This window comes from Lissotriton helveticus, chromosome 4_1 (genome assembly GCF_964261635.1).
Source record: "Lissotriton helveticus chromosome 4_1, aLisHel1.1, whole genome shotgun sequence".
NCBI lineage: Eukaryota > Metazoa > Chordata > Amphibia > Caudata > Salamandridae > Lissotriton > Lissotriton helveticus.
Genome location: NC_136063.1, coordinates 476,370,459 through 476,389,063, shown reverse-complemented (window position 1 = coordinate 476,389,063; position 18,605 = coordinate 476,370,459). Strand labels below are relative to the sequence as shown.

The 18,605-nt window shown below is 47.1% G+C and overlaps 1 protein-coding gene across 3 annotated transcripts in view; it reads left to right on the top strand.

The window, feature by feature from the left end:
- RIPK2 (receptor interacting serine/threonine kinase 2) overlaps window positions 1-18,173 on the top strand; it is a 419,608-nt gene extending 401,435 nt beyond the window's left edge. For 2 of the 3 annotated variants that reach the window (XM_078687067.1, XM_078687064.1), the window contains exon 11: window positions 17,175-18,173. In XM_078687067.1, the coding sequence (XP_078543193.1) occupies window positions 17,175-17,518 (344 nt within the window). In that variant the 3' untranslated portion in view covers window positions 17,519-18,173. The remainder of the gene's footprint in view (window positions 1-17,174) is intronic. The other variant, XM_078687066.1, reaches the window with a different exon arrangement.
- The last annotated feature ends 432 nt before the right edge of the window (window positions 18,174-18,605 follow it).

Here is an 18,605-nt window from a genome sequence, read left to right as displayed (position 1 = left end):
AGTTGTAGTCTTGCCCTGTGGATATAATTCGGGAGATGGAAGATTTTTTTTATAAATGGTAACCTGGGCACAGTCAAGACTGGCCGAGCATGCTTCACGAATGGCCTGGTGCCCATAACTTAAGACAGGAAGAAGGGTAGCTTTGATCACCTTCAGTATGGGTTCGGCGGAGGGACTAATCAGGGACTGGTTGAGTTGAGTCAGGCTGTATGTTGTTGCTCCAGCTCTCTTTTTCAGGGCAGCTAAGTGGACTGATGGTCTGGAAGACTTGCTAAACCAGACCCCCAGGTAGTTGTATTTTGATGTTGTTTTAATCTTTGTGGGTCCAATGTTCCACGTTAGAATTTTCTCTTTCTTGCAACGGTCGAAAATCAAAACCTTGGGCTTTTCCTGGTCAATTCTAAGAGCATTAGCTGTGTTGTATTCGTTGAGCTTACACAGGGCTCTTTGGAGGCCAGACTTGGCCTGGTCCATTATGACAATATCGTCAGCATATTGCAGAATGTGCAAATTCGTTTTTCCGTGGCCCAGTTTTGCCGGAAGGAGTCTGCTATTCTCCAGGACTCTCCCCAGGTCAGCGGTGTAGAGTTTAAACAAGAGGGGAGCAAGAACACATCCTTGCGATAGGCTGTCTGGAGTTGGTATTTTTGCAGAGACTGTTGTGGGGCCAATTCTGACTCTCACCCATGTGTTCTTGTGCAAGGAGGTAAGGGCTCTGAGCAGGCTCCGTGGGATCCACACTTGTCTAATTTCCTCCATAGAGACACTTTATCGAATGCAGCACTGTAGTCTATAAAGCAGCACTTTTATGCCCCTAGTTATAGCAGTCGCCAAGTACCTGGGATGGGCATGGTCTATCAGACAGAGAATTCTTGCCAAGAGCTTGCCCCTATAAGCACCCTTTCTAGCAATCAGTGTTACTAAGTAATTTTTAGTATTTATAATGTATTAATTATGTATTTTATTTCTTTTTTAATGATTGTCAATCAAAAATGAGGTATTTATTTAATGTGGTTTTAATATATAAATGTATGTATGTGCTTTTATGAGAATTTTACTCGAATAAAGCCTCTTTGACTTGACTTGACTTGATAAAGCAGCAATAGAGGGGGAGATGATTTTTTGGCACTGCTTGTTGACTCAGAATGGCTTGGGCAGTGATGTTGTCATTTGTGGAGGCAGAAGCTCGGAACTCAGTTTGAAAGAATGGTAAAATGTTATTTTCCGTGACCCATTTTTAAAATTGACTTGACAAGACACTGAGCATAGACCTTGTCCTCAAGATCTAATAGGGCAATAAGTCAGCAGTTCGCTGGAAGGGAAGGATATCCTTTTTTAGGTCTCGCCTAGCGTTGCAGCGCAAGGCGCTGCTCGCTCGGCGAGAGATTTTGTGGATGAGGGTTTTTCAGAAAGGGACTTGAAGCCCTGCCCCTCATTTCCATTGGCTTGCGTCACTGTTTATGCTAAACGGTGGCCTGCCATTGGAAATGGGGTATTTTGGTTGCCGAACGCTCTGTCTCCCCCCTCGCTCTCTGTCTCTCCCCACACGCCTCTCGCTCCTGCCTTCCTGTTCTGTTTCTCACCCCGACTCTTCTGTCTTCCATCTTTCCATATTCACCTCACTCTGTCTACTGAGCTCTCAACCGCATTCTTCTCCTGTCGTCATCTCTCTCCCGCTCTCTCTCTCCATCTCTTTCTTCCGTCTTCATTTGCTTTTCTCTCTCGCTTTCTTTCACTCTACCTCTATTTATTTATTTTTCTTTCTCCAGCCCTCTCCTCCGTCTTCATCTCTGTCTTTCTTTTTCCTTCTCTTGCACTCTCTCCCTTTTCATTCCAACTCACACCCTCAGTGTAATCTCAGCAGTCCTTGTCTCGGTGGTGCATTCATACTGTGAGTACTTCCGGCTGAGAGACTGCCAGTGCTCGCCTAGAAGGATCCAGGCAGGCACGAGTTCCCACTGCCCTGGAGCGGACCTCAACCTCGGCGGCCCATGGACTCTCACAACCCAGTGGCTCAGAAGCAAGAAGTGGCGATGCTCACTTTACACTCCTGACTGTGCCTCATTAAACTGAACCACCATTTGGTTGTTTGGGCGCGGGGGAGGGCTCCGACGTCGTTGGCAGAGTTTTATCTTGTGAGATTTTTCCTCGTCTCTGGTACTGTCCTTGTGAGTTAGATTTAAACTCTTTGACAAGCTGTAATGTAGCTGTGACTGAAACATGCACCACCACCTCTCACCTCAAAGAGATCCGAGCAAGTAAGCAGCCCAGTCCCTGCTGCATCGTGTGACCCTGGGGCAGCCATACGCTGAGTTAGGCGCTGCAGAAGAAAGGCTTCCACTATCTATAGCGCCTGGACACGCAATCTAATAGTGTGTGTTCCTCTGCTTTTCTGACCACGTTTCACCAGTAAGTGGCCATGTTTTGCTACCCGTTGGCGCGGGGTCACTGGGCAATGCTTACACCCTTTACACCCCCACTCTCACCCAGACTAAATAAAGGGAGCGTGGTATATTTCATTTGGAGGGTAAGACAATAATACTTTTTAGGGATTGCTGCGTCTACCAGTGAAGTATATATCCTATACACATATGTGTGCGTGTCTTTGTATGCACAGTTTCACAATTACTGAAAATCTGTGAGGCCTGTGGTTAGATAAACAGTCATGTTTGTTAGAACTAAGAGAGATTTGCGTTTCTCTGTTGGTCATTCCCACCCTCCTTTAAGCGCCTAGACTGGCTGAGCCCATCAGATGGCTCGGAGTGTCGTGATCCCCTGTTGTTTACCTGTCTTCTAAGTTCACTGGAAGTGTGCAGAGTAGGGGCAAGGGCCAGGCTTGCTTGAGGACGTGTGTCTTAAACGAGTGACGAAGATATGATATGGGGCCGGTCTGTTAATAACTGACAGCTACTGTTAATGACCATGCAATTATGAGCTCCTACCAAAGGCAAATTAACACAGGGAGTGGGTAGGTGGTAACTTAACAAGTGTATATGCCTCCCAAGCACACTAAAGAGAAAGGTCAACTAGCCACTGTTAATGCCCAAAGGCATAATGAAGGGATGATTAGCACCTTCACCAGAGAGGGCAGTAACGTTTATGAGTGGCATTCATTTCCACTCATTTGTGACTCACTAACCCTGGAAAACCCGAGCTGCACTCATTTATAGTCACCTGAAATGTTTGAATCAACGCCCCCTCCTCACCCCCACTCCAGAGACCAACGCTTGCGACCAGGAGCTGCTTCTATGAGAGTTCTGACTCTGTTCGGATGGCTCCTCGACACTTTCTGCAGGGAGGACAATGACCCACTCACATGCGTGTTTAGCCCCCAAGACATTTCGGATGCATGCACGGTGCAGGAGGTGCAAGGCTGCCCCGCTAAGGGAAGCTCAGGCTCCGGTCAGAGGAGCAGTGTGTCTAGATTTCCTGTGAAATATTGTGTGGTGGGCTAGAGCTCCCCGTGCAGTGTGCGCCTGCATTCAAGAGGAGGGTGAGAAGAACGGGGAGGATGTAGCCTCATGGCTAGAGCTGCCGACTTTAGAGGGCGTCAGCTCAATATTCTGTACCAAACTCCACTTTACGCTATTGAACATTGTGCTATTCTACTGTGGCCCACTTCATCGTACATTACTGGAGTGTATGCCAATTCATCGTCCACTAATCCACTCTATGCCAATCAATTCTACTGAAAAGCAATCTATGCCACTAGACTGTACTAAAATCCACGGTATGCTATTTCACTTTACAAGACTACATCCTGCGCCACTCCACTAAACCACACCTCACTGTGCATCACCCGTAAGGGTCTCAAGGCGCTGGGGAGGAGGGGAGGTGCAGGTCCCAGTCCATCAAGGAGAGGGTCTGTCGGAGAGCCAAGTTTTGAGGTTTCTCGTGAAAATGGGGAGTGATATTGCCTGTCTGAGGTGGGGCGGTAGGGCGTTCTATGCTCTGGCCGCGAGGAAGAAGGAGCGGCATTCCGATCTGGTCTGTCTGGCATGGGGAACCACGGCGTAGGAGAGCTGGGCTGATCCTAGGGTTCTTTGGGGTGCGTGGAAGTTGAGTCGGCTGTTGAGGTATGCTGGTCCGGTGTTGTGAAGGGCCTTGTGTGCATGGGTGAGGATCTTGAAGGTGATTCTATCCTTGATGGGGAGCCAGTGGAGTGTGCCCAGGTGCTGGGAGATGTGACAGTGTCTTGGTAGGTTGAGGACTAGTCTTTCAGCGGCGTTCTGGATGTTTTGTAGCTTGCAGGTGAGGTTTTTGTTTATTCGGCGTAGAGTGCTTTGCCATAGTCGAGTCTGCTGGTGGCGAGGGTGACAGTTTTTCTGTGCTCGAGGGGGATCCATTTGAAGGTCTTATGTAGGAGGTGGAGGGTGTGGAAGCAGGAGGATGCTACGGAGATGATCTGGCGGTCCATTTTGAGCTCAGAGTCTAGGATGATTCCAGGGTTGCATGCGTGGTCCATGGGGGTGGGGGGGCTTCTGAGGGCGGGGGGCCACCAGGTGTCGTTCCAGGTATTGGGGTGTGGGTCCATGATGAGTACTTCTGTTTTGTAGGTATTGAGTTGTAGGCACTAGAGTCTGCACTTCTATAATTAACACTATTAAGTTGTTCAACAATGTATGTACTCTACTCCACTATATGGCACTCGAATGTATGTCTTAACGCCACTAAACTCCGCGTTATTACACTCATCTGATAGAGACTTCTAGTCGCAGATTTCTGACCCTAGAATTATCCCCAGGTCTCAGACTGGATCCGGAAATTTGGTATGGTAGGTGGCGTCGTTCAGCTCAATGTGGCGTCATCTGCACCAGAATTGACATGCTCAGTGCCTATATCGGCACCACCCAAGGGCGTTGTCGTCTGTTCTTTGTTTTTTTCTAGTCTAGTCACTCAACACAGATGTGGGAAGACTACCCCTTAGTCAATTTGTGACAAACTTTTTTTTGTGTTTTGAGGTTTTTTTCCTCCTGGCGTGGCAGGAATGTCATCAAAGAAGGCTAGCTTCAAGCCCTGTAATGCCTGTCACCGCTCCGTGTCAGTGATGGACCCACACTTTCTATGCCTCTGGTGCGATGATGACCTGAAGGCTTCTTCTGACTGCCGTGCAATGTACCGGAAGGCCATGAGGGAGCGATCCCTCAAACTCCTGGTGGCTCGACGTCAGGAGGAAGGTCCCTGGAGTTGCCGCGGAGTCGGAGATCCTCATTGCACTTGAAGTCATTAGGTCACTCAGGTAAGTCCCACTACAAGAAGAAGATGTCCAAGTGTGATTTGACCCTCGTCCGTCGGCCAATGAGACTTGTGATTGCCACTCAAAGCCTGGCTCTGCGGTTGAGCAAGCACCTGGGCCGACTCTGCATCTCCCGAATTTTCTGGCAGCCGGAGCACTCCATCCCAATTGAAAGAACGTTATGAGGCTATTTACCACATATTTGGGTGGACGTTTCTACCCTCCAGCATGTCTTCGAGCCCCACTTGTTTTGGAGCGGCCCCTACTTGATCCACACCAGCAGCCCCAGCACCAGTTGGGCCCCAAGGATCCACAGATGGATCTGAATCCATGTTGGTCGTGCCATGTCCACTGGCGCCAGTGACACCTTCCCCATGTATATCCCCGACTCCAACGTGGAGCTGAAGGGGTGTCAACCTAATCTGGTGCCAACTGAAGTCATGCCTTCCTGGCCAGTGCATGTGCCCTATTCTTATGGGCTAGGACTCCGGTAAGATTGGGAGGAGTCACTGGACCCTGAAGACTATAAGCTATGATACTAACACAGACAGGTGTGAGGATTTGACAGTCATCAGCGGACTGGATACTTCTCCAGATACTGGCATGCTTTTTTTCCCAACGTGGCTATAGAGGAGGGGGCTTCATTTGCAAAGCTGGTGAGGAGGATGGCTAAGGTCCTGGACCTAAGCTTGCCCTCGGTGACTGTCGAGACTAATGTTTATATGGAAGTGCTTCAGCCAGGAGTGTCCCCTTCAGACCCACTCCTGTTTAATGAAGCACCTACTGATGTCGTGATTTGGTCCTGGTTCAAGCCCAACAAAGGACCTACTGTGAACAGGACAATAGCCCACTGGCCCACTCCAGGGGATCCCAAATTCCTCGCAGAACACCCTACCCCGGAGCGCTTGGTGGTCCCAGCCTCCACTTCCCATGTAAATCCTGGTGCATTCCCAACCACACCACTGGATCGGGAATCCAAGAGGCTGGACAACTTAGGCAACAAAATGTTTTCTTTCACCAGCCTGGCATTGCAGTTTGTGAACACCAAATGACTTTTGGGGCTCAATTTCTACGGTCTGTGTGATACGGTTGCCTAGGTCCTGCCAACAGTTTCGGAGGAGAGCCGAGCAGTGCTCACCCAGGCTGCTGACGATGGGAGGGATGCAGCCAAGTTCTCCATTCGATGTGGTCTTGACACTACTGACTCACTGGACATGAGGGTTTCATTGATGGTGGCCCTATGGCGCCATGAATGGTTGAGAACTACCGGCTTTTCTGGGGATGTTGAAAAACAAGGAGAGAGGCTCCCCTAATTAAAAGGAACAGAGCCCCAACAGACTCAAAAGTCAAAAATCTATTCTCTCTTTTAAGATACTTCCAAGCATGTATACATAAACAGATATTCGCACCAGTCATGTACAGTCATCAACTTGAACCAAGTGAACAAACACAGTAAACTAGGTGAGGGAATCTAATTGAGGGCGACTGGGAGTCACAATAAGACAAAAGGGGGCAGCCAAATAATATGATGTGTTTCCCCCCCATGCTTTCTATATTATAGCTATGATTATACCAGATGACACTAACAACCAATGATACCACAAACCCAGGGTAGAGACGGTAATTTAAATTGAAGGTGAGGAAATGGATTTGAGGGGGACACAATATTGGAAGTAAGAGACAAGTAAAAAACTGGAATTAAGTGGCATCCCATACTTCCCTGTCTTTCAGCATGTATTATAACCACAGTGAAATGACATGTGGTTAATAAATTGATACATTGATTTTTAGAAAAAGGTATAATTAAAAAGGCATCCATCATTTCTGACTTAGATAAAAAGCAGGTACAGAACAGCAATTAGGAGGGGGTCCTATAACTAGGCTGTTCTATACAAGATGGTGGCACTGATGTGAATATCAGGAGTGTTTTTATGAATTTCCGAACTCTCCCTTCTTGTATATATAATTTTTTTTATAAAAAGAGTGGGCAGCCGGAGATGGATTGTTGATCCTGGACTGGAGCATCTTTTTTATTAAATTTTAGAGGGACACAGTGGTGTCGAATAGGTATGTAGTCGACAGTTACATGGGTAAATAAAAGGCCCATACTTGCGAATAAGGATGCATGATGAGGATGTTTATACCTCCTTTTTTTAGATACGGAAAGTCATCCATGAATAATTGGCCTAATTAAATACGGCTTGTTACTGAGTGCGTCTGCACCGGTAAGCTGCATCTAAAATGGTGCACAAGAGCATGAATAGACCTGAGGCTGCACCTGGTGATGGAAGCGGTATGGAGGCATGAGTGGTGGTGAACTCGGTGAGGAATGTTGGAGCACTTATAGATAGTTTTTTGTACCAAACTGTGCTATGTAAGTAATATATTTTGGATAAAAAACACTCATGCAATGTTATTGGTAGACACAAACTGAATGTAGAGAATTGGATTATTGTAAGATAATAGACTTCCTATTATTTGAAGAAAAATTCTCACATTTCTTTTATATAATAGGTTTTAAAGAAAAATTTGTTTTTTTTTTAAAAACGGAAAGGAGAAGAGTGAATTACATGTTTGTCCTGATGAAGGTGGTCAGATTGATTTACTCCACCGAAACGAGTTGACCCTGGAATTTCTGTTAAATTTGTTAAAGACAGTAAAGATTTAAAGACAGAGAATTAACTTCTCTGTATTGTGCTTTCTATGGTTGCAAATTAACATCTAAAAGTGGAAGCAAGCGATTGTGCTCCCACTCCAAAAAAAACCTAATCTCAGTTGGGATAGGCTAGACAATCTTCGGCCTATTTCCCTTCTTCCCTACATGGCCAAGGTGGCAGAGAAGGTGGCCAATCTCCAACTTATGACTTTTGTGGAAGAAGCTAACCTTCTCCATCCGACTCAGTTTGGATTTCGAGCACGCCACTCAACGGAGTCTGCGATGCTTCTGGCAACTGAGACCATTAGGCAAGGAGTAGATGAGGGGCATACCATGGCTCTCATCTTACTCGACCTAAGTGCCGCATTCGACACTGTAGCACACTCCACCTTGCTACAGTGTCTCAACAATGGCGGAGTAAATGGGGTGGCACTCAGTTGGATGCATTCCTTCCTGACTGAGAGGGGCTTTCAGGTCAGACAGGGAGAACACTACTCCCGTGTGTTCAATCTCGATCAAGGGGTTCCCCAGGGCTCTGCCCTCAGCCCCACCCTGTTTAACCTTTACGCCTCCCCTGTTGCCACCATTGTAGAAAGTTATGGTATCCAGCTGGTATCGTACGCTGACGACACACAGCTGGTCATCTCTCTGTCACGGGCACCAGAAACCGCGGCACTCAACTTCAGTGCGTGCATGCAGGAGCTTGCCTCCTGGATGTCTAACAACTGCCTGAAGATGAATGGGTCCAAAACGGAAGTGCTCGTGATGGGGGGGGGCCCGTCTGTGTGGTCCTCAGCATGGTGGCCTGATTGTCTAGGCTCAACCCCCGTGCCGGGTCAACAGGCGAAAAATCTTGGGGTTCTATTCGACTCTGATCTGTCTTTCGCTCCCCAGGTAAATCGGGTGGCTGGTATGTGTTTCGGCATACTTAAGAGCCTACGAAAGGTCCTTGACCTACTGCCGGTCGGTGCTAGACAAACTCTTGTGCATGCCTTGGTTACTTCGAGACTTGATTATGCCAACCTATTATATCTGGGTATTACGGCTAAAAGTCTCAACCGTCTCCAAGTACTGCAAAACGCCACAGCCCGGCTGGTGCTGAGGCTTCCTAGGAGAGCACCCTCTAAAGCCGCCTTGAGATCCCTTCACTGGCTACCAATCCGTGAAAGGATTACCTTCAAAGCTTTATGCATGTGCCATCGCATCTTTGGAGGTAGAGCACCCGGCCCTTTGAACAGCCTCATCGCCCCCTATAGACCAGAGCGGATGCTCAGATCCTCTGGCATGGGTCTGGCTGTTGTCCCCAGAATCCGTAAAGCTCGGATGGGGGGCAGATCTTTCAGGCTCCTTGCAGCCAAGCAATGGAACCTGCTTCCAGTTGAATTGCGCCTCGAACCCTCTGAGACCAAATTTCGTAAAGCCCTCAAAACTCACCTTTTCCGCCTAGCTCTGCTGTAACTTCCTATCCCTCTTACAGGCTCTCTCTCAGCGCGGGGACACGCCGGAGCGCGTAACCATGCGCTTTACAAAACTCCAAAATAAATAAAATAAATGACAAATGTGAGTGTCTCATTATATTCATTTCCAGGGGGTTGTTGAAATGTTGTTAGATTGAAAAAGTGTAAACACATACTGTTCTCTAAGGTATATTGTATGCATTTTAGGCACCTTTTTTAACTGTATGTTATTATTATATTATTGTGAGATTTTTATTAAATATTTTCATAAGTGCCTTGACATCTTGAGTCGGTGTGTTACCTTGGTGAGCAGTTGATGACTGTACATGACTGGTGTGGATATCTGTTTATGTATACATGCTTGGAAGTATCGTAAAAGGGAGAATTGATGTTTGACTTTTTCTGGGGGTGTCCTAACATCACTTATGGACATGTCCTTTGATTCAGCGCTGGAGCGCATTGAGGACAGTATGGCTATGGCAAGATTCTTGGGCCTTTCCATGGCCACCTGTCAACCCCAATCTGCCTTTTGCTCCTTTCATGGCCATGGAAGGGGCTTCCAGCCGCAACTAAACCTACCACAGCACAGCCACAGCAGCGCGCAAGATTTCCAGCCTCTGTGATGCCAAGGATTCGGTTCCTACAGATCCCATGCGTCAGGCAACCAGAGGTTGGGCCAGTCCGCCACTCCCCCCGCAGTCACATCCTCCAAACCTTTATAGTCTGCCCTCCGACCATTGTCAGCACCCATTTGGGGCACGATCTGCCATCGCCTGCCCGTCTGGCGGTCTATAACATCGAACCAGTGGGTTTTGAAGATCGTCTGAATGGGCTACTCCCTCCTTCCACACTATCTGTCCCTCCATAACACCTCCTTACACAGGATGACGGATGACCACCTATTTCTTCTCCTCCAGGAAATGACGGCTCTCTTGGCTAAGGGAGCCATAAAGAGAGTGCCAGCACCAGAAGTAGGTTGTGGTGCTATTCCCGTTACTTTCTGGTGCCCAAGAAGGTCTTCATCATAACCTCAACCTGCACTCTCAATTTGTTTATAAAGATGTTGAAAATTCTCACTTAGATCCTGTCTGCCCTGGACCCGGGAGACTGGATGGCATGTTAGACTTGCAGGACGCAAACCTCCACAGATGTTACTTGCGGTTCATGGTGCCCCATGAGCACTTCCAGTTTACCGTGCTCCCTTTTAGCCTTACCAGTGCCTCTCGGGTGTTTACCTAGGAGTCGGAAACTCATTTGTGGAGATCAGGGGTGCCAGTCTTTCCCTATCTCGACTACTGGTTGTTACAGGCGGGTTCAGCCCAGGCTGTCGTCTTTCCACCTCCAGACTACGGCAGACCTCCATTCACTGGGGTTCACAATCAGCGTGCCAACGTCACACCTGATTCCCTCTCAGACACTCCTTTTCATCAGAGTTGTTCTGGACATGGTGCTGTTTCGGACCTATCCTCCCCAAAGGCGAGTCCAAGATATTCAGGCTATGATACCAATGTTTTAGCCTCTATCCTGGATTTCAGTGAGACTGACTGAGATTCCTCTGCCTCATGCATCCTGCTTGTGACACGAGCCCTCTGGCAAGTTCGGACTCTGCAGTGGGATCTGAAGTTCCAGTGGGCGCAGCATCAGGGAAATCTCTCTGACGTGCTCCAGAAGAGAGAACTGCAAAAGATCTGCAGTGGTGGTTGACGACGCGCGATGGGGTCAGCATCACACCACTCTCCATTCCCCACCAAGATCTGAAGGTAGTGGCAGATGCGTCACGCTGGGGATAGGGCGGCCATCTTAGAGAAATAAAAATAAGAGGCCTCTGGTCTCCAGCGGAATCCGGACTCCACAGCAGCCTTTTGGAGCACCAGGTGATCCAGCTGGTATTGAAATCCTTTCTACCCTCCATCAAGAGAAAGCTGCTACAGGTGTTCACATGCAGCCTGAGCGCCTTGTGGTACTGTAGCAACAGAGTGGGGTGGGGTTGAGGGTCCTTTTTCAAGAGAACCTGCATCTCTGGACGTGGCTGGAACAGCAGGGTACATCCCTGGTAGTTCAACATCTGACGGGCTCTCTGAACGCCAGAGCAGACAAACTTAGCCAAAGATACCTAGTGGATCGTGAATGGTGTCTACATCCAGAGGTGGTGCAAGGTCTCTTTCAGCGGTAGGGTGAGCCTTGGTTAAATCTGTTTGCTGCCAACAAGAACGAACAATGTCAGCAGTCCTGCACGCTGTAGTTCCCAAGGCAGCTCACGCTCAGTGACGCTTTTAGTCTTGGAGGGAGCTCAGTCCTCCTTTCATCCCACTCCTCTACTGCCCAGAGTGTTCAAGAAGATGATGTACGATTGGGCCCAAGTCATCCTTGTGTCTCCAGACTGACAAAGAGAGTCTGGTATCCCAGGCTGTTGAGCATGGCCATCGGTCCTCCGATTAGGATGCCCCTTCAGGAGAATCTTTTGTCTCATCAGCTGAGGAGGGTTCTCTACCCGAACCTGTGAAGGATCCGCCTACTTGTGTGGAGATTGAGCAGCAACAGTTGGCAGCTTTTGATCTTCCGCCTAAAGACTGCAATGTTATTCTCACAGCCAGGGGTCTCTCCATCAAAACTACATATGCCTGCTGGTTGACAACTTTGTGGCTTTGTGTGCAGAGAAACCGGTTGACCCTCTTTCTGCACCCCTTTCTCAGGTTCTCCTGTTAGTCTGCTCAGGGCTAAGAGATAACCTTCTGCTATGCCTGCTGTTTTTGCAGTTGCCTGACAATCCTTCCCTCTTCCGATCCCCTATAATGCATAGGTTTTTGAAAGGTCTATAACGTGTTTCCTTCTTCTCCCTTCATTATGCTTCAATAGCACCTTAATGTGGTCCTGATGTTCCTGATATGCATTTCATTTGAGCTCTTAAAGTCTCCTTACCATCAAGATGGCCTTCCTGGCGGCAATCACATTGGCCTGCAGGGTCAGTGATCTTCAAGCCTTGTCATCCAAGCCTCATTACCTGAACATCAACCCAGACAAAGTTGCTTCGTACAAGGGCTTCCTTTCTTCCGAAAGTGGTCACTCCATTTCAAGCAAGCCAATCCATCACTCTGCCTAGTTTTCTATGCTCCGCCTCATCCCTCCAAAGAGGAAGAGAAACTTCACTGCCTGGACCCAAAAAGTACATTGTTGTTTGTTCTACCTTGGCCAGACATAAGAGTCTCGGGTGGAAGACAAACCCTTTGTGGGGTATGTTGGAGCGAAAAAAGGACAGGCCGCGCTGAAGCAGACGGTCTCTCGATGGATCGTGCTCTGTATAAAGATGTTATACATTGGCTAAAATGCAACCCCCTGAGTGTTTGCTTTTTCATTCCGCCAGAGCTAAAGCTGCAACCACTGCGTTAGCATGTGGTGTTCCGGTCTTTGACGTCTGCCAGGCAGCTGCATGGGCTTCCTTGCACATGTTTACCAGGCACTACTGCCTGAACATTCAGGTCTGTAGGGATGGGCACTTTGCCTGTTCAGTCCTGCAGGACGTCCTCGTGTGAAATTGGTCCAGAGGCACACCTCCGGGAAGGTATTGCTTGGGCATCTATTCTAAGATAAGGAATCTGCAGTTAGTAATCTTCATCAGATGAACAAGTTACTGTTACTTACCTTCAGTAAAGCCTTACCTTGTTGAGGCTCTATTTAGCTACGCCATTGGTCAGTGTGCTTTGTGGCTCTGTGCTTCTGGCGTGAAAAGTTGCGAAACGTAACAGACATCCAACACTGGGGTGATTCCTATATAGGCACTGCACACACAGCGTGCAGAGCCGACGAAGGCCACCTACCGGCCCACAGAGGTAGTGGTCAAGAAAAATGTCCGGATCCAGTCTGATGCCTGGGGATAATTCAAATGTAAGGAATCTGCAGCTATATGGAGTCTCTACCTGATAAGGCATTACCGACTGGTCATGTCATGAGTGATATAATATGTGAGGGCATAATCAGTGCATGGCAGGGGCGCAAGTTATACTTACTGTAACTGCGCCTTACTATAATGTCTAAGGTTTTTTTAAATTCTATTTCCTAACTTTAAAGTCCCTGTAACCTTTGGTTTTTTAAGTGAATTTGTACGTGTTTTTTTTTACCTAGTAGTCGAGTTTGCAGAGTGGTGGTGAAAGGGGACTGGGCCTCCGACCAGCTCCCAGGAATTCTGCTTTGTCTAAATGACTAGAGGTAACAGGAGGGTTTCTGGGCCCCCAAGAACCTTCAGCATCCAAGACAACTTTATCCCCCAACCAGCAGTGCGCCAGGAGGCATGTTTGCAGAGTGGTTGTGTTTCCCTCACCCCTTCACTGGGCCATTTTCTGCCCTGGGGACACCATTCCCTGAGGCGAGGCCTTTTTTTCAATGGTGGAGAGTGACCGATTTGGCCTCGGATACCCCATCCCCTGGCCTCTACTGGGGGTGCACCTAGGGCACCCATATACATATGCTGGGGACCGTGGGGGGAGCCTCAAGGCCTCTGCGGTCCCTGCCGACTCCCTGCCTCCTGCGGAAGCGAGCATTGTTTTTACACATAGAGAGCTGCTGAACATGTTGCTCCCTCTGTTTCAAAGGATTTTTTATGCCCTCGCTTGCTAGAAGTAGAGCCCAGTTTGCTATGGCTTGGCGGGAGAGGCAAAGCTCCCGGCAAGCCATAGCAGGGTCGGGCCTGGAGGGTGGCGATCCTTAGGGCCATCTATAGCTCTAAAAGGGGTGCTGCGCGGTCCCCCTTCTTCCTTATTGTAGGGCCTGCCCTGGGGAGGTGGTAGTCCCCTTGCCCAAGAACAGCCCCGGGAGGGGGGATGCTCAGCTCCCTTCCCATGTGAAAATAAATTAACTTGGCTCTGGGGAGGTGGTGGTCTCTGGGGCATAATAAGCCCCAGCAGGGGTCCTTGCCATCCCCTCTCCTATTTAAAAAATGCCCCGGACCTGGCCCACCAGGGTCCCATAATTAACGAAGCACGGAAGCCCATGCTTTTTTTCTCAATTTAGAAAAGGGGGGGGGGCGGTTTTGACCCTGTGGTGGTCTCTGTGGGATCCCCAAAGAGGCCTAAGGGGTCAGGATATTTCTACCCTGCTCCCTTTTCTTATTTTTTGTTTATGTTTTATCTGGGATGGAGATGGCAGCCAACACTTCCTGGTTTGAAGTGTTGGCAGCCAATCAGATTTCAGTACGAGATCGGGAAGGGGTCATGGTTCTTCGTGACCCAGATATACAAATTTGAATATCAGTTAATATCTCTAAAACTACTGAACTGATTTATACCAATTAACAAAAAGGCACTTCCCTGGACCAACGTCTACCTACCTGCTAAATTTGGTGTAATTCCGTTCAGCAGTTCGGGCTATAGCCATGTCTAAAGGTCTCATGGGAATTATTATGGGGAAAATATGTTTTGGGACCCCCTTGTCCTCTGCTCCTGCTTGACGGATCACCCCGAATCTTTCAAGACAGCAGCTGTTGTGAGCGGCATATTAGTAGTGCTTGCTCGAATTATATCACCTCATTGGGATAGCTGTAAATTGGTGGACAAAAGTTAGATTTATTCGGGTGACCTGAGGGTTCTTGTCTTGTGGTTTCTTCGTTATCTTTAAAAAATGCTCTTAGCCGTATTTTCCGAAAGTGTTCCATAGCTTCCATTAGACCAAATCTGAATGCACCCAGGGAACAAATGGCATGGTCCTATTCAAGACAAAGTCTGAGGGGTTGGGGGAGCCCAGGCCCTTGACCAACAGACCACTGCCCCTGGAAAAAATAATCCCTGGTGTCTAGTGAAAGCGGCTGGTGGGGGAGACAGCATTTACACCGCAGTCATCACATTGCAGTTCCTTTACAACGTGGTTGATACAACGACCGCGTTGTTATAACGCAATGCCTTTAGATCGACTTGCTGTAGGGGGCGTTCTAACATCAGTAATAGTATAATTTACGATTCCAACACCTTCCCTGCGCAGGCTGGAGTTGGAATAGTAAATTATACTATTCCTAAGTCCAGCGCTCCCCCTACAGCAAGTTGATCTAATGACTTGCTTTGTAAAGGTATCGTGTTCTAACTACGCGGTTGTTGTAACGACCGCGTTGTAAAGGAACGCAATGTGAAAGCATGCATAGTAATATGCTATATTACCCTCTGTGATTGCCTGCTGCTTTGCAGTGAAAAGGAGATATTGCTGAAAAGCCGAGTTTCTCAGCATTCCAAAGATATCTCTCTTTTGGAACAGTTTAGTGGGAGAGTGGCGAACAGAATGGAGCTGTTTCAGTCCTCTCCATGCTCCCAGGGACACCAGGAAGCCATTCCCTGGGTCTTAATCCTGCAAAGGCAGGAAGGTCTCCCCTTCCGTCCAGGAGGTGTGATGGGGGATCTGAGCAGCACACAACGACTGGAGATCATATGCATAGCGCTCAAGGCGTTAATATGGAAAATGCACAACCAGTCATTGAATAACTCCTCACTGGATTTGTCTTCTTAAATACTTGATGGCAACTCATAATGTTTTTGAAATGGATTTGTTTGACTTCATTATAACACTTACCAAACCTAGATTTTAAACATTCCACTCTGCTGTTTTTACCCAAAATCAATCAGTCTTACTAAAAGCCCACATCCCCATTTCATTTCACTGTAAAACACACAAGGTCCTGTGTGTCATACTGCGGGCATCTCACAGAAGACGGAATAACTGTAAAATAGATTTTCCTAGATGCCTATGTTATTGCATTCATTTATTAAAAAATCGACCCCACCAAATTATTCCTGTCTCCCATCAACACAGTTTTCAACCACTGACCCAATTTGAGATCACTTTGCTTTTCGCTCTCTGTCAGCTTGCAACGTGTGCCCTGTTGTCTTGCTTCTTCTCCACCATACACTGCTTTGACTGGTCAGCCCCCGCCCCAGCTCAGTCTTGCAATTGGGCTGGAGATGCCACGGATTCAAGCAGCCTCCCAGCCTCATTGATTTGAAAGGGTGATGCAAATGATGCCTGCAGCACTGCTGCTTCATACTTTTATGTTGAGACAGTGAAAATGTTTATTTAAGTGCGGAGGAAGCGTAGAGCCTATGTCAGTGCAGGGTGAGATGTATGCTCTATTAAGTGCAGGGTCAAATGTATGTTGGTGTAATTGCGTGATTACTTTTTTGTCTGTAAATGTGAGATGTGTGATTGACGGTGAAGTGTGAGTGCAGGATGAGTGATAGGCTAATGTGAGAGGGAGGAGAGGGGTGAGACTCTGAGAGAGCAGTGGAAGGGGTTTGTTGGTGTAAGCACAAGGAGAAGAGTTTGCCTTTGTAAGCCCAGGGCAAGGGTATGCGTGAGGGGAAAGCGTTGCACCAGTATGAATCCATTAAAGCCAGACCTATAGGCTTTTTGACTATTTTGTTCTTGGTGCTGTTGGCGACCTCCCAGTTTCTTAAGGAACAAACATGCCTTGCTGTTGGCATGGCTGTTGACCTTGGTAAAGAGGCTGAATCCCTCCTTTTATATAAGGAGGCCTACACCAGCCTTAATTAGCTGATCAGAGGTACTAACAGTGGTAGCACGAGGCAGCTCTCATTCCCTTTCTGCTAAGTTCAAGAAGCAATGATAGACCCGTGTTTTTTGTTTTAGTGTGACATTTCTCGACCTTTAGTTTCTCTGTACTTCGCCTGTTGATACTGAATATGTCACTGGGAATGATTTAATTTGTTGTATATGCTATACAGGAAGTTTTAAAGCTTGATGTTGCTGTTCCAGCATTTTTTTAAAATGCTTTTTTAATTACTGCTATACTATTCATTTTCCAGTTATTGTCTCACTGTTATTTATTTTTTAGATTTTTTGACTGAGACGGTACACTACGGCACAGCTTTTCAGTGGTTGGAAATGAAGAGAGAAGATATAGTGTCTCAAATGACCGAGGCCTGTCTTAACCAGTGCTTGGATGCACTTCTATCAAAGTCACTTTTAATGAAGGAGGACTATGAACTTATCACCGCCAAACCAACCAGGACTGCCAAAGTCAGACAGCTGATTGATACCTGCAAAGGAGAGGACTTTGCCAGAATTGTGGTTCATAGACTGAAAGAGAATAAACAAAGGGGCCTTGAGCCATTTCCAGATATTTCCCTGGAAAGTCAGTCTGCACCTTACCACTGCGCCTCTTTGAGTAGTCTATGATTTTTGTATTAATTGATGTAATCCTGAGTATTGTTTTAGTGTATCTACACTTACACAAAAAGACTGGCATCAACAGAGCTTGCAGTTATTATCTTTCGTCATGTGAAACTTACATATTATATGTATTCAAACTGTTTGCCTTCTGCAATGGGGAAAGTCTGACTTTGAGCAGCAGAGACTATTTTTCATTTTATACAATCGTATTTCATTATTATTTTCGTTTCTTCTACAGCCTTGAAGTGCATTGTTCAAAACTACAAACATGTGCACAGTCATCACTTATCTAATGCGCACGTTTTAAAGCAGGACATATAGGGCCAGATGTATTTTGCTAGCTGACCTTAAAAAAAAAGACAAAGGAATATAAAAGAAATCTGTGTGAGGAAGAAGTTAGATGGGGGAAAAGGAAGGTGGTTCTAGAGGATGAGGGATGTAAATGGAGTAGGAAATATGGATGAGGGGGCGGGAGGAAGATGAAATTTGCATGTATTTTAGCTGGTAGAAACGTTCACTTATTGCGTCTTCCTACTGATGAAAGTTGAGTATGGAGTGAAAAGCATATGAATAGATTTAGTTTTACAACATGTATTCTGTCAATATATGTTGCATACATTTCCCTACAATGACAATGAATATTTATGTCTTGAAACACGAATGCTTGTTGAATTTCTTTTTCATATTAGTGCTTCTTTCTCTACGACTTCGCCCTGAGTGGACGGTTTTGCTTAAAGCTAGGCCTTGCACTCAAGATCCCTTCCCCTAAAGCCCACTGGGCTCATCCATACAACATTTTCCTAGGACGGAGGGATTTCATTTCGGCCAGGCTTTGCTGTGAACACCCCTTCTGCTCTAGCCATTGAGCTTATCCATAATGTTTCTTGAAAGACTCTGGACACAGGACAATCCTTCCCCGATTTCCTATGATCAATCATTATGTGCTAAATTTAGGTCATTGATTATGTCAGCAGTGATGCTGTATGTGGTGTGATCCGATTTCATTTGTGACGTGTGCGAGGTCCTGAGCGGTGTTTTGTTGCACAACTCCCCAAAACTGTTCAATTTTAATGCTTGTCAGATTTGGCCTGGC